The sequence below is a fragment of the Jaculus jaculus genome, chromosome 9, assembly GCF_020740685.1.
Source record: "Jaculus jaculus isolate mJacJac1 chromosome 9, mJacJac1.mat.Y.cur, whole genome shotgun sequence".
NCBI classification, from domain to species: Eukaryota; Metazoa; Chordata; class Mammalia; order Rodentia; family Dipodidae; genus Jaculus; species Jaculus jaculus.
The window spans coordinates 117,082,837-117,100,833 of NC_059110.1; the positions used below are offsets into that span (position 1 = coordinate 117,082,837).

Here is a 17,997-nt window from a genome sequence, read left to right on the forward strand (position 1 = left end):
TGCTTTCAGCCACTGTGAACGAACTCCAGACGTGTCCTCCCCTTGTGGCTCTTGTGCAACATTGCATGCTTGCGTCACTCTGTCTGGCTTACTTGGGACCTGGAGATTCAAACATGAATTCTTAGGCTTCACAGGCAAGCGCCTTAACCACTAAATCATCTCTCCAGCCCCCATTCCTAATTTTAAAAGAATATTTTTATTTATTTATTTGCAGGAGAGAAAGAGGGAGGGAGCGAGGGAGAGAGAGAGAGAACTGGTGTGTCAGGGTCTCTTGCCACTGCAAATGAACTCTAGACCATGTGCCACTCTGTGCATCTGGCTTTATGTGGGTACTAGGGAATTGAACCCTGGTCATCAGGTTTTGCTAGCAAGCACCTTAACTGCTGAATCATCTCTCTAATCCCCCATTCCTGATTTTTTGTTGTTGTTGTTGTTTTGTTTTTTGAGGTAGGGTCTCACTGTAGCTCAGGCTGACCTGGAATTCACTATGTAGTCTCAGGGTGGCCTCAAACTCATGGTGATCCTCCTACTTCTGCCTCCCGAGTGCTGGGATTAAAGGCGTATGCCACCACACCTGGCTTCCATTCCTAATTTTTTGACAACCATTAATCTGTTCTCTCTCACTCTAGTTTTATCTTTTTGTGAATGTCATATAAGTGGATTTGCACAAGAAGTAACCTTTTGAGACAGGCTTTGTTCAGTCAGCCTAATTGCCTTTGAGATTAACCCAATTTGTTCTGTATATCAATAGCTCATTCCTTCTCATGACTAAATGGTGAACAGCCCTGCTTTTGGGTGTATCATAATGACGGGAAAGCTTTCAGGTTGTTTCCAGCTTAGGACAATCATAATGGATCTGCTATTAACAGTCATCCTCAGGGTTTTTATTTTCTTATAGTATTTTATTCTTATTTATTTATTTGACAGAGAAAGAGAAAGAGAGAGAGAATGGGTGTGCCAGGGCCTCCAGCCACTGCAAATGAACTCCAGACACATGTGCCCCCTGTGTGCATGCGGCTAACGTCAGTCTTGGGGAATCGAACCTGGGTCCTTTGGCTTGGCAGACAAGTGTCTTAACCGCTAAGCCATCTCTCCTTTGTTGTTCTTGAGGTATGGTCTCACTCTAGCTCAAGCTGACCTGGGATTCACTATGTAGTCTCACAGTGGCCTCAACTTTACAGTGATCCTCCTCCCTCTGCCTCCCAAGAGCTGGGATACAAGGTGTGTGCCACCACGTCAGGCCTAATGCTCAAGTTTTTGTGTGCATGTGTGCATTCATCTCTAGGAGACAGATGACCCTGGAGTTTTTTCATTTTTGTTTTTTGCAAATCTATGCATGTTTTTGTAGGTGTGGTGTGTATGCACATGCATGTGCTTTTGCAGCACCCATACACTTGCCTGCAGTTCTTCTGACTTGTCTTTTTAAAATTTTATTTTTATTTATTTAGTTTTAATTGACAACTTCCATAATCATAAACAATATCCCACATTAATGCCCTCCCTCCCCTCACTTTCCCCTTTGAAACTCCACTCTCCATCATAACCCCTCCCCCTCTCAATCAGTCTCTCTTTTATTTTGATGTCATCAACTTTTTCCTCCTATTATGATGGTCTTGTGTAGGTAGTGTCAGGCGCTGTGAGGTCATGGATATCCAGGCCATTTGGTGTCTGGAGGAGCACGTTGTAAGGAGTCCTACCTTTCCCTTGGCTCTTACATTCTTTCCGCCACCTCTTCCACAATGGACCCTGAGCCTTGGAAGGTGTGATTGCCTTGTTTTGTGCCAAAACCTCTTTGGCTCATCAGGGGCTCTGATGATTCTCATGCCTCTACTCCCCTGTGGGACTGGGGTTACAGGCACATGTGGCCATGCCCAGCTATTTTATGTAGGGTCTGAAAATTTGAACCCAGGCAGTTTCAGGCCCCCTCAGGTCCTCATGTTCATGCGGGAAGCACACTCGACTGCTGAGCCAGCTCTCCAGCCCAATATATGCATGCTTTAATTTTAGAAGAAAGTGTCAAAGTATTTTCTAGAGTGGCTGGTGTTTTGTCCCAGCAGTGAGTAAAGTAACTGTTAGAATGTCCAACATCCGACATTAACCTCTGACCTTCACATGTGCCCACACGGCACTTACATTAGCACGCACATGTGCATACACCACACCACACATTATAACACACACACACACACACACACACACACCTTGGGATAAAGTGAGCCCACAGCTTCCTGGCATGATTCAATCTTTCCTCTCCATCTGGGGTTGACTTGCTGTGAGTGTGATGCACCAAAGTGTCTTTTCTCTTGGCTGCCTCACTAGCAGGGGTGGGGGTTGGGGTGGAGGGGGTGGGGAGGGGGGATGGGGGGCATGTTGCTCAGGCTAATAGTGCCTGCCCTGTAGCCTTCAGGGTGGGAGAATGGGGAGCGTATCTTTGTTGCTTTTCCCTCCAGGCAAAACTTGACCATTTCTGCACATCATGGGGCAGAGATAACCTTGGTCCCTAGTCATGACAATGAAATAAGCAAAATGCTAGTGAAATCTAGGCTGATAGCAATGGTAATGGGGCTCTTAAGACCCCTAGGAAACGGGAAAGGGGACCAGGTGTGGTGGTGCATGTCTTTAATCCCAGCAATGGGGAAGCTGAGGTAGGAGGATCACTCTGAGTTCAAGGCTAGCCTGGGGCTACAGAATAAGTTCAGGTTAGCCTGGGCTAGAATGAGACCCTAGCTTGAAAACAAACAAGTAGACAAACAAAAAGACAGGTGAAAAGGGAAAGTCATGGGATGTACTTGGGACCGAGGCGTTACTCAGTCCTCGGCCTCAGTGGCCTTAGGGGAGGAGCTAGAGTATAGAGGCAGGAGAAGGGTGAAGGGAAGGCTGTGTGATGCTCTTCTGTGAGGCAGCTGCTTTTCAGTCAGCCCCCCTCCTGAAGCCACCCCCCCCCCCCGCCCATGCTCCTGTAAGTAAGCTCGATACGCTCATTGGCTCACCGTTTGGACTTGGGCAGAATCATTTCTTTAGTCTGTTGTTGGTGTCCTATCTGGGGTGAACGGAGGCTTATTCAGGTCTCCTCAGGAGAAGTCATTCAACAGTCATGTTCTGAGAATCGCTTTCTTCTCACAAGCATCTGGCCTGCAGTGAGACGAGAGCAGACGTAGCCACGAGCATGGAAAGCTCTCTGATGCATCGTTTGATGTACCTCCTAACTGTGATCTCATGACTTCCTTTATCTCAGGACTCTCCCTGTGGCCTCTCCTCAATTCCTTGTCAGTGCAAAACATAGCGCTCGTTCCAAAAGGAATAAGAGATCATTTACTACTGAGGAAAATATGAGCGACGATGGCCTAGGAGCATAGAGTTAGGGTATCTCAGATACCATGTTCCAATGTAGAAATACCTTTTTTTTTTTTTTTTGAGGCAGGGTTTTGCTCTAGCTCAGGCTGACCTGGAATGTAGTCTCAGGGTAACCTTGAATTCACGGTGATCCTCCTACCTCTACCTCAAGAGTGCTGGAAATACTTTTATAAAGTTTTCTATAATTACAGAACAAAACAAGGTCATAAGTGAGGGCCATTCAAGTACACTGGCAGAAACTTCTGCAATAATAACTTCTAATCACTCCATCAAACCAGTAGAATCCTTATCATAGGCGTGGCTTTTTCCTGGGAACACCAGTTCATGTAATCAATCAGCCTTGTGGAATCTTCAACACAGGTGTGGCCTTTGTTTTTCTCTTCCTGGGAACTGCAGATCACAGTCCCCCCTGTTGGCCAGCCATGAGATTTTGTGCATGCCGAGGCCAGATGGCGTTTTATGTTCCATGATGCTAGGAAGTCATTCCTAGGATCTGATAAAGATGAGACTGAGGGTTGGAGGGATGGCTTAGTGGTTAAGGCGTTTGCCTGCAAAGCCAAAGAACCCAGGTTCAATTCCCCAGGACCCACATTAGCCAGATGCACAAGGAGGCACATGAGTCTGGAGTTCATTTGCAGTGGCTGGAGGCTCTGGCACTCCATTCTCTCTCTCTCCCCCTCTTTCTCTGTCAAATAAATAAATAAAATATTTTTTAAAAGATGAGACTGAAAGGAGCTGGGCGTGCTGGCACACGCCTTTAATCCCAGCACCAGGGAGGCAGAAGTAGGAGGATTGCTGTGAGTTCAAGGCCACCATGAGACTACATAGTGAATTCCCCAGGTCAGCCTGGTCCAGAGTAACACTTTACCTCTGAAAACCAAAATAAAGAAAAAAAAAAAAAAGTGAGACTGAATAGGTCCAGACCAGTCTTCAGAAGAGGGGAATAGTTGTAAAAGTCATTCATTAAGAGGAAGTCCTTGCCCAGCGTGGTGGCGCATGCCTTTAATCCCAGCACTCGGGAGGCAGAGGTAGGAGGATCGCTGTGAGTTCAAGGCCACCCTGAGACTACAGAGGGAATTCCAGGTCAGCCTGGGCTAAAATGAGACCCTACCTCGAAAAACCACACACACACACACACACACACACACAAAGCAAGTCCCTGACTACTTATCGTGATCCGTAGACACCTCTGAACTTTTTGTTATCATTTTTTTTTCTGAGAGACAGAGTGCGCGCATGAGAGAATTGGCATGCCAGGGCCTTAGCCACTGCAAAGGAACTCTAGATGCATATGCCACCTGTGCACATGCATCTGACTTATGTGGGTTCTGGGGCATTGAACCTGTGTCCTCAGGCATCACAGCCAAATGCCTTAATCATTAAGCCATCTCTCCAGCCCTTATTTATCATTAAAAAAAAAAAAAAAAAAACGCAAAAACTATTTATTTGGGCTGAAGGGATGGCTTAGTGATTAAGGCATTTGCCTGCAAAGCCATAGGACCCTGGTTCAATTCCCCAGGACCCACATAAGCCAGATGCACAAGGTGGAGCATGTGTCTGGAGTTCATTTGCAGTGGCTGGAGGCCCTTGCGTGCCCATTTTCTCTGTCTGTCTACTCTTTGACTCTCGAATAAATTAAAAAACAACTGTTTATTTGTATATTTATTTATTTGAGGGAGAGAGAAAGAGGCAGATATAGAGAAAGAGAGAACAGGCATGCTAGGTCCTCTAGTTGCTGCAGACAAACTCCAGGCATGTGCACCACCTTGTGCTTCTGGCTTACGTGGGTCCTGGGGAATCAAACTTAGGTCCTTTGGCCTTGCATGCAAGCACATTAACTGCTAAACCATCTCTCCAGCCCCTTAGTTACATTTTTAATTTTTTTTAATGAAAGAGAGACTTGGTGTATCAGGGCCTCCAGTCACTGCTATCACACCTCGAATGCATGTGCCCTCTTGTGTGCATGTATGGCATTGCATGCTTGTGTCACTGCATTTGGCTTATATAGGACCTGGAGAGTAAGATGTGAGTCCTTAGGCTTTGCAGGCAAGTGCCTTAACCTCTAAGCCATCTCTCCAGCCCTATTTATCATTTAAAAATATTTATTTATTTGGGACAGAAAGAGGCAGACAGAGACAGGAGAAGAATGGGCATGACAGGGCCTCCTATTATTGCAAACAAACCCCAGATGCATGTGCCACTTTGTGCATCTGGCTTATGTGGGTACTGGGGAATCAAACCCGGGCCATTAGGCTTTGCAAGCAAGAGACTTTAACTGCTAAGCCACTTCTCCAGTCCTTTAGTTATCATTTAAAAAAATATTTTTGATGGGTGTGGTGGTGCACGCCTTTAATCCTAGTACTTGGGAGGCTGAAGTAGGAGGATCACCCTGAGATTGAGGCCACCCTGAGACTACATAGTGGTTTCCAGGTCAGCCTGGGCTAGAGTGAGACCTGACCTTGAAAAACAAAACAAACAAAAGTTTTTTATTTGTCTATTTGCAAGCAGAGAGAGAGAGAGATAGGAGAGATACACAGAGAGAATGGGTGTGCCAGGACCTCCAGCCACTACAAATGTATTCCAAATGCATTAAGATGGCTTAATTGCTGTGCCATCACTCCAATCCCCAGTTGTCTTTTGTTTTGTTTTGTTTTCGAGGTCGGGTCTCACTCTGGCCCAGGCTGACCTGGAATTCACTCTGTAGTCTCAGGGTGGCCTCGAATTCACGGCGATCCTCCTACCTCTGCCTCCCGAGTGCTGGGATTAAAGACGTGCACCACCACGCCTGGCCCCAATTGTCATTTTTAAAAGTTACTTTTAATATTTTTATTTATTTATTTGAGAGAGAAAAAGAGGAGGAGGAGGAGAGAAGAATGGAGGCACCAGGGCCTCCAGCCACTGCAAACAAACTCCAGAGGCATGTACCACCTTATGCATCTGGCTTATGTGGGTCCTGGGGAATTGAACATGGGTCCTTTGGCTTTGCAGGCAAGTGCCTTACCCACTAAGCCATCTCTCCAGCCCCAAAGTCACTTTTTAATAATGTACAATGTCTCCCTTTGCAAAGATGGCTCCTTTGTCCATTAAATCTAAGAATTAGGAGAACTGACAGGATTGTATTTCACTAAGGAAGTCTAACAACTGATATTTTTACAGTGTTATTTGTTCATTTAACCATCTGTCCAGAGTACTGAAGACCATAAGTACAGTGAAAATTCTAAGCAGTAAAGCCATGTTTTATAGTTTTAAGTATTTGTCCATTAAAATGATTTCCAGTATAGAATTTAGCAATTTGCTTAATAGCAATTGCTTTATCACTATTTAGTTTAGTAATTTACTTAATAATTATTATGTAGAAGCATTGTAATATAATTTTTCTTATATATATATATTTTTTTTTGTTTTTTGTTTTTTTCTAGACAGTATTTCACTTTTGCTCAAGCTGACCTGGAACTCACTCTGTAGACCCAGACTGCCCTCAAATTCACCAAGATCCTCCTACCTCAGCCTCCTGAGTGCTGGGCCTAAAGGTACACCATGCACCACCACACACGGCTTTTAGACAGTTTTTTTTTTTTTTTTTTTTTTTTTTTTTGTTTTGAGGTAGGGTTTCACTCTAGCCCAGGCTGACCTGGAATTCACTATGTAGTCTCAGGGTGGCCTTGAACTCATGAAGATCCTGCTACCCCTGCCTCCCAAGTGCTGGGATTAAAGGCGTGCGCCACCACGCCTGGCTTTTTCTTTTTCTTTTTCTTTTTTTTTCTTTTGTAGACACTTTCTTACATCTAAAACAGTAGCCTGACAACAAGGGGAGAATTCAACCTAATGAGAAAACATATAAAATTGGCATTAAGTCATACTTAGATCTTTGTTTCGGAAGAATTTGGATAAAATCTAATTACCAGGTTTCAAATGACTCATCCATTAAAGGGAAGCTGGTTTTTGTAAAACGTAAATCCTTATTGTTAGCATAGAAAGTTAATTTTTAGTTTTATGCCAGGCTACTTAATTTTGGCCTAAGGAATTTTTTTATTTTGCTTTATTTATTTGTTTGTTTTGGGTTTTTATCGAGGTAGGGTCTTGCTCTAGTACAAGCTGACCTGAAATTAGTCTCAGGCTGACCTCAAACTCACAATGATCCTCCTACTTCAGCTTCCCAAGTGCTGGGATTAAAGGCATGTGCCACCAAACCTGGTGACCTAAGGATTTTGCTGTTGTTGTTGTTCATTATTTATTTATTTGAGAGCAACAGACAGAGAAAGAAAGAGGCAGATAGAGAGAGAGAGAGAGAGAGAGAGAGAGAGAGAGAGAGAGAGAGAGAGAATGGGTGCACCAGGGCCTCCAGCCACTGCAAACGAACTCCAGACTCATGCGCCCCCTTGTGCATCTTGCTAACATGGGTCCTGGGGAACCGAGCCTCAAACCCAGGTCCTTAGGCTTCACATGCAAGCGCTTAACTGCTAAGCCATCTCTCCAGCCCAAGGATTTTAAAATTAATTATTTATTTGCAAAAGACAGAGAGAGAGAGAGAGAAAGAGAGAGAGAGAGAGAGAGAGAGAGAGAGAGAGAGGGAGCGAGCGAGCACACTAGGGTCTTTTGCCACTGCAAATGAACTCCAGAGGCATGTGTGCATCTAGCTTTACGTGGATAATAGGAAATTGAACCAGGGTCATTAGGCTTTGAAGGCAAGTGCCTTAGCCATCTCTCCAGCTCTGACCTAAGGATTTTTTTTTTTTTTTTCAAGGTAGGGTCTCACTCTAGGCCAGGCTGGCCTGGCATTCACTATAGAGTCACAGGGTGGCCTCGCTAAGAAATTTTTTTTGTTGTTGTTGTTTTTCGAGGTAGGGTCTCACTCTGGTCCAGGCTGACCTGGAATTAACTCTGTATTCTCAGGGTGGCCTTGAACTCACAGTGATTCTCCTACCTCTGCCTCCCAGGTGCTGGGATTAAAGGCATGTGCCACCACACCCGGCACGCTAAGGAATTATTTTTTTAAATTTTTAATAACCTTTATAACCAACTTTGTCATAGATATTATCTTAGTTTTACCTTTCCCAAACCTTCTGGTGACATATTTTAACCTTCTAGTTTAAAAAATACTTTATTTATTTGAGGGGGGGGGAGAGAGAGAGAGAGAGAGGCAGAGAGAATGGGCATGTCAGGGCCTCTAGCCACTGCAAATGCCAGATGCATGTGCCACCTTGTTCATCTGGTTTGTGTGGGTGCTGGATCTTTTGGCTTTGCTGACAAGTGCTTTAGCCACTAAGCCAGCTCTCCAGCTCAACCTTCTAGTTTTGTCCTCATCTTTTTTCTTGATTTTCAAAAATCTCTTACCTTAGGCAAAATTTTATTTTACAAAAAGTTAAATAATAAGGAATCAAACAAGCCAATCAAAAAATGGGGTATGGAGCATTCTCAAAGGAAGAAATATGAATGGCATATAAGCATCTAAAAAAATGTTCTACATCACTAGTCATCAGGGAAATGCAGATTAAAACTACATTGAGATTCCATCTCACTCCTGTCAGATTGGCCACCATCATGAAAACAAATGATCATAAATGTTGGCGGGGATGTGGAAAAAGAGGAACCCTTCTACACTGCTGGTGGGAATGCAATCTGGTCCAGCCATTGTGGAAATCAGTGTGGAGGTTCCTAAAACAGCTAAAGACTGATCTACCGTATGACCCAGCTATAGCACTCCTAGGCATATATCCGAAGGAATTATCTCATTTCCTTAGAAGTACGTGCTCAACCATGTTTATTGCTGCTCAATTTATAATAGCTGGGAAATGGAACCAGCCTAGATGTCCCTCAACTGATGAGTGGATAATGAAGATGTGGCACATTTATACAATGGAGTTCTACTCAGCAGTAAAGAAAAATGAAGTTATGAAATTTGCAGAAAAATGGATGGACCTGGAAAGGATTATACTAAGTGAGGCAACCCAGGCCCAGAAAGCCAAGCGCCACATGTTCTCTCTCATATGTGGATCCTAGCTACAGATGACTGGGCTTCTGTGTGAGAATGAAAATACTTAGTAACAGAGGCCAGTAAGTTAAAAAGGAGACATAAAGGGAAGAGAAAGGAAGGGAGGAGGGTACTTAATAGGTTGATATTGTATATATGTAAGTACAATGATTGTTATGGGGAGGTAATATGATGGAGAATGGAATTTCAAAGGAGAAAGTGTGGGGGGAGGGAGGGAATTAACATGGGATTTTTTTATAATCATGGAAAATGCTAATAAAAATTAAAAAAATAAAATAAATAAAAAATTGAGAAAAAATAAAATAAAAAGTAACTGGAAAAAAAAAGAAAAAAAATTTATTTTAGCCAGGCATGGTGGTGCATGCCTTTAATCCCAGCACGCAGGAGGCAGAGATAGAAGGCTCACTGTGAGTTTGAGGCCACCCTGAGACTACAGAGTGAATATCAGGTCAGCCTGGGCTAGAACAATATCCTACCTCAAAAAAACAAAACAAAAAAACCCCACATTTTTAAATTTTACATACAAAATTGTTTATCACCTAAAATCACTTTCTAATTTTCTTTGTTGTTTTTTCAAGGTAGGGTCTCACTTTAGCTCAGGCTGACCTGGAATTCACTATGTAGTCACAGGTGATCCTCCTACCTCGGCCTCCTGAGTGCTGGAATTAAAAGTGTGCGCCACCATGCCTGGCTTTCTCTTTCTAACTTTCTGATGGTGTAAATCTGTAGTCCCAGCCACCCCAGAGTTTGATCCCTAGCAGCACATAAATTGGGCATGGTGGCCCACTCCTGTGAACGCAGCACCTGGAGGTGGAAGCAGGAGAATCAGGAGTTAAGGCCATCCTTGTATACATTATGAGTTTGAGGAGAGCCTATGTGTGTGTGTCTATATATATATATATATATATATATATATATATATATATATATATATAGACACACACACACACACACACACACACACACACACACACACACACACATATATATATATATATATATATATATATATATATATATGAATGCAACCTTATCTCAAAATTCTAGAGAGAGAGAAAGAGAGAGAGAGAGGGAGGGAGAGAGAGAAGGGGAGAGAGAAGAAAAAACAGTAATATCTCATGATTTGAAAATTAACTGAAATTTAAACTTTGATATTCAGGATTAAAGTTTTACTGAAACATGGCTTGCTTGTACACTTTTTGGTGTGTTCCGTGGCCACTTCAAGTCACAGTGGCTGAGTAGAGCCATTGTGACAGACTGTGTGACTGGTAAAGCCTAAATGTTTATTGTCTGGCCCTCTACAGAAAGTTTGCTGACCAGCCACCCTGAAGAGTAGCTGGTCCAGGACTAAGTGCCTTGCCATAGCTTCCTGTCCCTGCATGTTCCAGGACCAGCCCCTCCACAGGAAGGGGCTCCTGGTGAAATTCCTGCCATTAAAAATGAAAACTTCTTTCTTGGTGTCTTGTTCCTTAAATTCACAAGCCAGTGGTTTGTTGCACCAGAATCCTTGATGCAGCAGTTCTAAGAGCCCCCTCCCTCCTTCCCACCCTCCCTCTCTCCCTTCCTCCCTCCCTCAGTCACAGCCTATTTCCCTGCTTTGCCTGTGGTGAGGGATGCTGGCCAGTAGAGTGGTCTCCCTCCTTGCACGAGGTTAGTGTCCACCTATGGGGATATAGGCAGTTCTCCATGGTATCAGCTGGTCCTTCTCAGCTTCATTCTGTGCACATAGCACAGTGGTTAGAAGAGGGATCATTTATCAAGACTCCTGGGTTAGGTGAGTGGTTGTCTGAGGCCTCTGTCTTTGGCCTCTCTGACCTGGGCTGGCCTTGCCAGGGGCTCTGAGGATGGGGAGCACAGAAGCCCCTGATGGTTCTAACTCGCAACTCTTCAAGGACAAGTTGGAGCCAAGTCCTGGTCTCAGGTGCACATGAACACAGATTTCTGAAGACGCCCCCTTCCAGATGTCCAGTCCCCAATCCCCCAGACGTGTCTCATACAGCTGAGTCATCACGGGTCAATGACGATGGTGGGCATGTGGTGGGGGCAGCTGAGCCCATCGATTGAGGGCCGAGACATCCTCCCCGCTAATCAACCTCTAATGAGGTCTTCGATGAGGAGGCGGTGATTAATGAACAGTCTGCTTGCCCTGTAATTGGGGAGTGTAAGTGGCTGGAGTTCCATGATGGATCGGGCGGGCTGGTGAGGAGAGGGAGGCTGTGTCTAGTCTCTACTTGAAGGAGGGAGTGGGAGAGCGCTCGGGTCCAGTTTTACATTGGATAGTGAACCTGAGCCTTCCTCCATGCCCTTTAGTGTGTCTCTACCCTGCATCTTCTCCTGTCTGTTCTCAGACCCTGCGCTCTCCAAGGCTTGTGGGGCAGGGGACATCACTGTCTAGGATTTCCTATACACATCTCACAAACGCCTTCGTCTGTTTGTCTGGGGTGAGGACATTAACAACACCCCTCATCACCTTAGCTAGTGTTGCAGGGGCCCAGGGGGCGGATGACCACTCCCACATCTATGCCCTCTTTCCCTTACAAGGTCCTTGTCTAGACTCTGGCCCCAAAGGTCATGGTTGTCCTCACCAGCTTCTCAGAGCTGCCCTAGGCTGAGCACCAGTCTTGTCTTCCCATGGCCCTCATCTTTCCATGGGGGAGGGGTCGAATTCTACCTCTGCTGTCTCCTTTTCAAACAGGACACAAGCTTGTCTTGATTTGTTCTGGGAACTGTTAAGACTGGGGACCCCTCCCCTCCAAGGACATGTCCATGACTCTCCTCTGACATGATGGTGCCTGGAAGACAGGGCTGTGCCTTGGCCCTCATGGGTATGGGTGGGGTCCATGTCCCTATGCACTTTTTCCACCTCCGTGCTCAGCAAGGTGCCTGGGTGCTTCGTAGGTTACACCCCCCCCATAGGACCTGGATGACTGATAAGGATCCATTTCCAGGGAGCGCAGGTGATTGAACCCATAAAAAAAGTGATTGAGGGACGTTCCAGGTCAGGAGAGCTCTAAAAATAGCATCCGCAGCCATCTGTCCTGGAAGGGACAGGGGCATGGGCAACATGGCTCCTAATGCTACCATTGGTCAGAAGCAGTGGAGGCTCTGGCCTGACCAGGGAGAAGGGGCTGGAAAAAGCTTTATGCAGGGGACACCTCAACAATCCTTTCTTCCTGGTGGGGCAGGTAGGTCTGGATGGGGTTGGTGGTCCTAGGGCTTTTCCCCCACCCAGCTACTCTGAGTGGGTGGTGGCCCCAAAGTTAAGTGTCTCATTGTCTTCTCCCCTGCTGGACTTGTGAGCCCCACAGTCATTCTCGGCGCTGAGCCTCAGGACTGAGAGGGCCTCTTTTGGGGTCTGTTCATTCTCTTGGTCCCTGTTCGATTCACGGGTGATACTTCTCAGAGCGTCGTTTTTCTCAGCTGTAACACGGGGGAACACTGGGCGGTACCTAATAACCCACCCTGGCCTGTCCCCTTCCGACAGTCTTGGTGAAGAGCTTGGCCCCAGAGCCCCGTGGATGCTGTAATGGGCTGGAGACAGTGGCATGTGTTTGGCCAGGTTGGCATCACTTAGCTGCAGAAGACACCAGTGTGCTGCTTGGTTTGGAAGCGGGCAGTGTTTCTGTCTGGGAAGAGGGCTCTATGTCAGCTGTGCACAGCTGGAGTGTAGGAATCCGGTGGCCTATGAAACTACTTCTGTTTTCAATGGAGAGAGGAACTAACAAGGTCCACAGAGGTCTCCTCAAGCCCATCCTAGTCAGTCAGTCATGGAGGCCAAGGAGGAAAAGACTTCCCCCACAGGTCCTGTCGCTTCTGGGTCTTTCTCGAAGGTGTTGTCAAGTAGAGTCTGAAAATGGCTGCGTGTTAGGTCCCACAGACTGAAGAAAATGTAATCCCCACCTCCTATGGACCGCCTGGGGAAAATGGGAATCCCATCCTAGGTTCCTGTCCCTGGAAGCTCCATTCAAAGGTACCACTTCCTCAGGAGGCTGTCCTGCTGCTTGGAAAGCTGTGGGATGAACCCGGGTTTCAGGCAAGACACCCCCTCCAGTGGGACCCTGAGTCTGAGCCAGGCAGCTCGCCCCCTCAGCTCCTGTGAGGTGGGGACATCACGTCCTGGACGGGGGGTGAAGTCACTGGCGGGCGGTGGAGGGAGGGAAGGAGGGAGGAGGCAGGGATTTCCCTTGCTGGATCCCCTCCCCTCGGGTTCCCCCTCCCTTTCCAGGCTGGGATATAAATCCCACCGGGAAAGCGCTGCACAGAGGCCCGAGGCCGAGGTGCAGCCCTCACGACCGCCCTTGCCTTCCTTCCAGCTCCTGCTCATCATCTCGCTTGGGGAGCCGTGGCTGTGAGTGACTGGGGCTCAGGAATGGTCTGCTACGGAGCTGCTTTGTGGGGAAACTGAGGTCTGCGACGGTGGAAGCTGGGGCTGGGCGGCTAGAAGCTGGGTGGGTGGGCAGCGTCCAGCAGAGGTGGGAACTCCATTGCCAACGTTAACTTTCGCCCCCCTTATCTACCTCTCTGGGTAGCAGCAGGAGCGGGAGGCAAGGCAAGGCCTTCATGGCTCTCTGACAGATGAGGAAACTGAGGCCAGAGATGGTGTGCAGTGCGAGCCTTGGTCTGGCATCAGCCTCAGACGCACGGACCCCGGCACAGGCCCGACGCCGGGCAGCTGCAGCCTCCTACGGTCGAGGCTCAGGATGACCCACACGCTCCAACGCCCCTTTGCAGATGGTGACGGTGCGCAGGCCGTGGCCCGCCATGACCGCGGTGCTACTGACCCTGCTGGCCTGCCTGGGGGCTCTGGCCCACGCCTACCCCGCCAAACCCGAGGCCCCGGGCGAAGACGCCTCCCCGGAGGAGCTGAGCCGCTACTACGCCTCCCTGCGCCACTACCTCAACCTGGTCACCCGGCAGCGGTGAGTGCGCGCGTGCGCGCGCGGGCGGGTGGGCGGGGCCTGGCCTGCAGGCACGCCCCCGGGCTCTGACCACGCCCCCCGCGGCCCCGCCCCCAGGTATGGGAAACGCGACCTCCCTGAAGCTGTGTTCTCCAAAATGCTCTTCCCCGATGACAGCGAGGAGGACCTCTCCCTTAAATCGCGGTAAAAGCGTCCCCCTCACCCACGACCACACGTGTCCCTTGGAGAGTGCCCTGGGTACCATCGAGTACAAGCCCCCCAGTGTTACACCCCCCACACACCAGATCCAGTTCCTTTCTTTTCCCTCCTCCAAGGCCCGAAAGCGTCTACCCGTGGTGAAGACCTGGAAGACGCGCTAACTTCACCGACGTCGTTTGCATATTTGGTTCGGAGTGGAGCCTCGCCGCCCAGTTCTCGGTGCCAGGGGCATGCGGGCTGGAGAGCTGTGTGTGGTCATTTCCCGATCCCCAAATAAAGAGCAAATTTCACAAAAACAGCACGTGTGCGTGTGTTTTTTTCTGTGCCTTTCTCCTTCCTGGAGATGACATCCGCGGGAGTGGAGAGTGGAGGCTTTTGAGCTGAGAAAAAGACTCCAGCCCCTAGGACAAAAGGCTCCCAGGACTAGGCAAGGGTGGGGTAGGAGCTGACCACAGCCATTTCTGCCCTGCCTGGGGCTGGACCCGGCCCAGAGGACCTGGAAGGCACTCTGGGGGCGGGCAGGGGCGTGGGAGAGTGGGTGGAGGGGAATCCTTGAAAAGAGGCGGGGAGGAGCAGGAACAGGAATGGAAGGCTGGAGAGGAGTTTGGAGGCTGGCAGCCCAAGAAGGGGAGGCTTCAGACATTTGTTCCCAGGGCCGAGGTGACGGGATGGACGTGGAGGAAGAGGGGTGCACAGAGTGAAGAGGTGGGCCATTTCCAGTATCCCCAATTCCCTGAGCAGAAGGAGCGAGGAGGCCTTCTTTCTCAGCACAGCCCTTCCCCACCTTGCTCAGTGCACACCCAGTGCAGCAGGCTTCATTCACTGTGACTTCCTAGTGACAAGGCTGAAGGAAGATTCCCTAATGTCTTTCCCTCCCCGCTATACACTAAGGTCTAAACGTGCCCTGGGTCTTTAAAACTTCTTTCTCACTCTTAGGAAATCTATCCACCTCCTCTTCTGTGTCCTGCTGGGCTTCTAAGCTTGAGGGGCCCTGGAGGAAAGGCCTGTGTGTCCCCTCCTCTGTCGGGGCCCCTAGCTGAACAAGACCTGCCTGAGTGCTAGGCAAGGTAGCTGGAGAATTGGGGGTGAGGAGGACCAAGTTAAAAGCAAGGCCCCAGAGTCAGAGTGTGTCAGGCAAGAAGGCTAGGAGGCATCATGGGGGGGGGGGGCATTCAGAAGTATGAACACCTTGGTGACCCCAGAAGAGAAATCTCCAGAGCAGGCAATGCCACAGCTGCAGGAGAGGTCCCTGCTGAGGTACCTCCTGCACAAGGGGACCATGGGGCCCTCACACCCACCCTCTTGGAGCTAAGCTTCAGCTTCTTAGAACCAGAAGGAAAGGAGGAGAAGGCGAGCCCGGGGCCTGTCACAGGCCATGCGATTTCTCATGCTGTGCCTTTGCACAGCCCATTTCCCCTCCCCTCTCCTGCCTGGAAAATACCTCCAGTTCAATGGCCACGTCCCAGAAGTCATTTCTGGTTTCTCTGTTCCCTTGCCCGCAGTATCACCATGGCCCAAGTCCTATCCTGTTATGCTCACCATCTCCCCCTTCCCCACACTGTACCAAGAGTTCAGCTACTGCCTTGATTCCATCCTGTGACAGAGGAGCAGGAGGCTACATATCTGGGTGCTGGTGTCCTTGGTCCCTTGTCTTCTGTGTCTGCATGAGGGTGCTAAGGTCAGTCTGAGGTTAATGGAAGAGAGAGCTGGTATGAATTCTATGAATGGCTACAGGCCATTTCTGGGAAAGTGATAGGTTTTCTTGACTGGTAGTGACACAGGTTCACTTAGAGGAATGTTGAACAGGAGGATAATCCACTGCTGATCAACTCAATCAATATGAGAGCCAAAGGGAAACTAAGATGTAATAACAGGGGCAACAGCAATAAAAAAAAAAAAAAGCTCAGGTTTATGGGCTAGACTATTAGCTATGTATTTTACACACATTATATTGCTAGGATCTGAATTTGACTCTGTCTCTCTGTCCTCACTCCCTTCCTCCCCCTCTCTCATGCTGAGTACAGAGCCCAGGGCTTCACACACACTAAACAAGCACTCTGCCACTGAGCTATGTCCCCAGCCTCTAGATTAAAAAAACAAACAAACAATGACTTAAGCCAGGTGGAAGCTTATTTCTCTATATTATTTATTTGCAAGGCGGGGGGAGAGACAGAAAGTGAGAGAATGGGTGTGACAGGGCTTCTAGCCATTGCAAACAAATTCAAGATGCATGCACCACTTTGTGCATCTGTCTTTACGTGGGTAGTGGGGAATCAAACCTGGGTCATTAGGCCTTGCCAGGCAAGTGCCTTAACCAGTAAACCATCTCTCCACCTCTTTTAAATTTTTTTATATTTTGTTTTTATTTATGAGAGAGAGAGAGAGAGAGAGAGAGAATGGTCATGCCAGGGCCTCTAGCCACTTCAAACAAACTCCAGATGCATGTGCCACCATGTGCATCTGGCTTACATGGGTACTAGGGAATTGAACCTGGATCCTTAGACTTCACAGGCAAGCTCCTTGACTGCTAAGCCATCTCTCCATCCCCTCTCTTTTTAAAAAAATATTTATTTATTTGCAAGGAGAGAGATCTATTATACAAAGAAAAAAAAATGCAGGCTGGAGAGATGGCTTAGCAGTTAGGGTGCTTGCCTAAGAAGCCTAAGGACCCAGGTTCAACTCTCCAGATTCCATGTAAGCCATATGCACAAGGTGACACAAGTGTGCAAGCTTGCACATGCACACAAGATGGCGCATGTGTCTGGAGTTTGATTGCAGTGGATGGAGGTCCTGGCATGCCAGTCCTCTCTTCCTCTCTCCCGAAAGAGAAAGAGAAATGCAAGTGATATCTGGGTCATTGGCATCACTGTTCCACAAGGGTGTCTAAGAGTCCAGACCCCTATATCGCAGCCTCTCCAAGTCCTCATCTACAGGACTGAACACACCTGTGTTCTAACCAGTGGCAAGGAGGGTGGGGGAAAGGGCAGGCATTCTGGGTACTGTCTAGTGTTAACAAGTTATGCTAAAATCTCCTCTCTGGAAGAAGCCATGCAGTTCACATGTGTCGCAGATCAGCGTTGGGAAGGGCCAGCCCGGGCAGCTGCCCAGGGTCTCTCACACAGCTGTAGTTGCAGGTTGTCCAGGCTGCAGCCATCTCAAGGCTGCACTAGACTCACACTTGAGAACGCTCACTCACAAGCCTGGGGGGTGCTGCTGGCTGTTAGCCAGAGGTTCAGCTGTTGCCCATAGATAGCTGCCACTTAGGGCCTCCCTAGCCCTAGTCTCTTGGGTAGCTGGACTTCTGTGGTGCTGGTTCTGCCCAGGCACAAGCCTGCGGAGGCAGGAGTGGTCTGGCTGGAGTGGACACCGGAGCTGAACCTAAGTGGGCTTTGAAGACTGAAGGCCAGCAAGGTGGGTAACAAGACTGGCAAGGGAGGCCCAGCCTCCCTGGAGGCCACCCAGTGGCTTTAGGACATGGAGGAGATATTAAGCAAAAGCAGGAGTTCCTGGAGGAAAAGATCAAGTCAGGGGTCG

At 48.2% G+C, this 17,997-nt stretch overlaps 1 protein-coding gene across 2 annotated transcripts; it reads left to right on the forward strand.

The window, feature by feature from the left end:
- Nucleotides 1–13,657: 13,657 nt before the first annotated feature.
- Nucleotides 13,658–14,732, forward strand: Pyy (peptide YY). Of its 2 annotated transcripts, XM_045159813.1 has the most exons (4): nucleotides 13,658–13,752; nucleotides 14,078–14,265; nucleotides 14,362–14,448; nucleotides 14,580–14,732. In XM_045159813.1, exons 2-4 carry the CDS (start codon nucleotides 14,078–14,080, stop codon nucleotides 14,602–14,604), a joined length of 300 nt encoding a protein of 99 aa, XP_045015748.1. In that variant the 5' UTR covers nucleotides 13,658–13,752; the 3' UTR covers nucleotides 14,605–14,732. The 2 variants fall into 2 exon arrangements, with proteins under 2 accessions (XP_045015748.1, XP_004655341.1); XM_004655284.2 differs by lacking the exon at nucleotides 14,580–14,732 and having other exon boundaries at nucleotides 14,362–14,452.
- Nucleotides 14,733–17,997: the final 3,265 nt, after the last annotated feature.

Excerpts from the sequence above, each read along its gene's own strand:
- Pyy (XM_045159813.1), top strand. The coding sequence starts at position 14,078 with ATGGTGACGGTGCGCAGGCCGTGGCCCGCCATGACCGCGGTGCTACTG. Across the intron at positions 14,266-14,361 it reads AACCTGGTCACCCGGCAGCG|GTATGGGAAACGCGACCTCC; the intron begins GTGAGTGCGCGC and ends CCCCGCCCCCAG. Across the intron at positions 14,449-14,579 it reads GACCTCTCCCTTAAATCGCG|GCCCGAAAGCGTCTACCCGT; the intron begins GTAAAAGCGTCC and ends CCCTCCTCCAAG.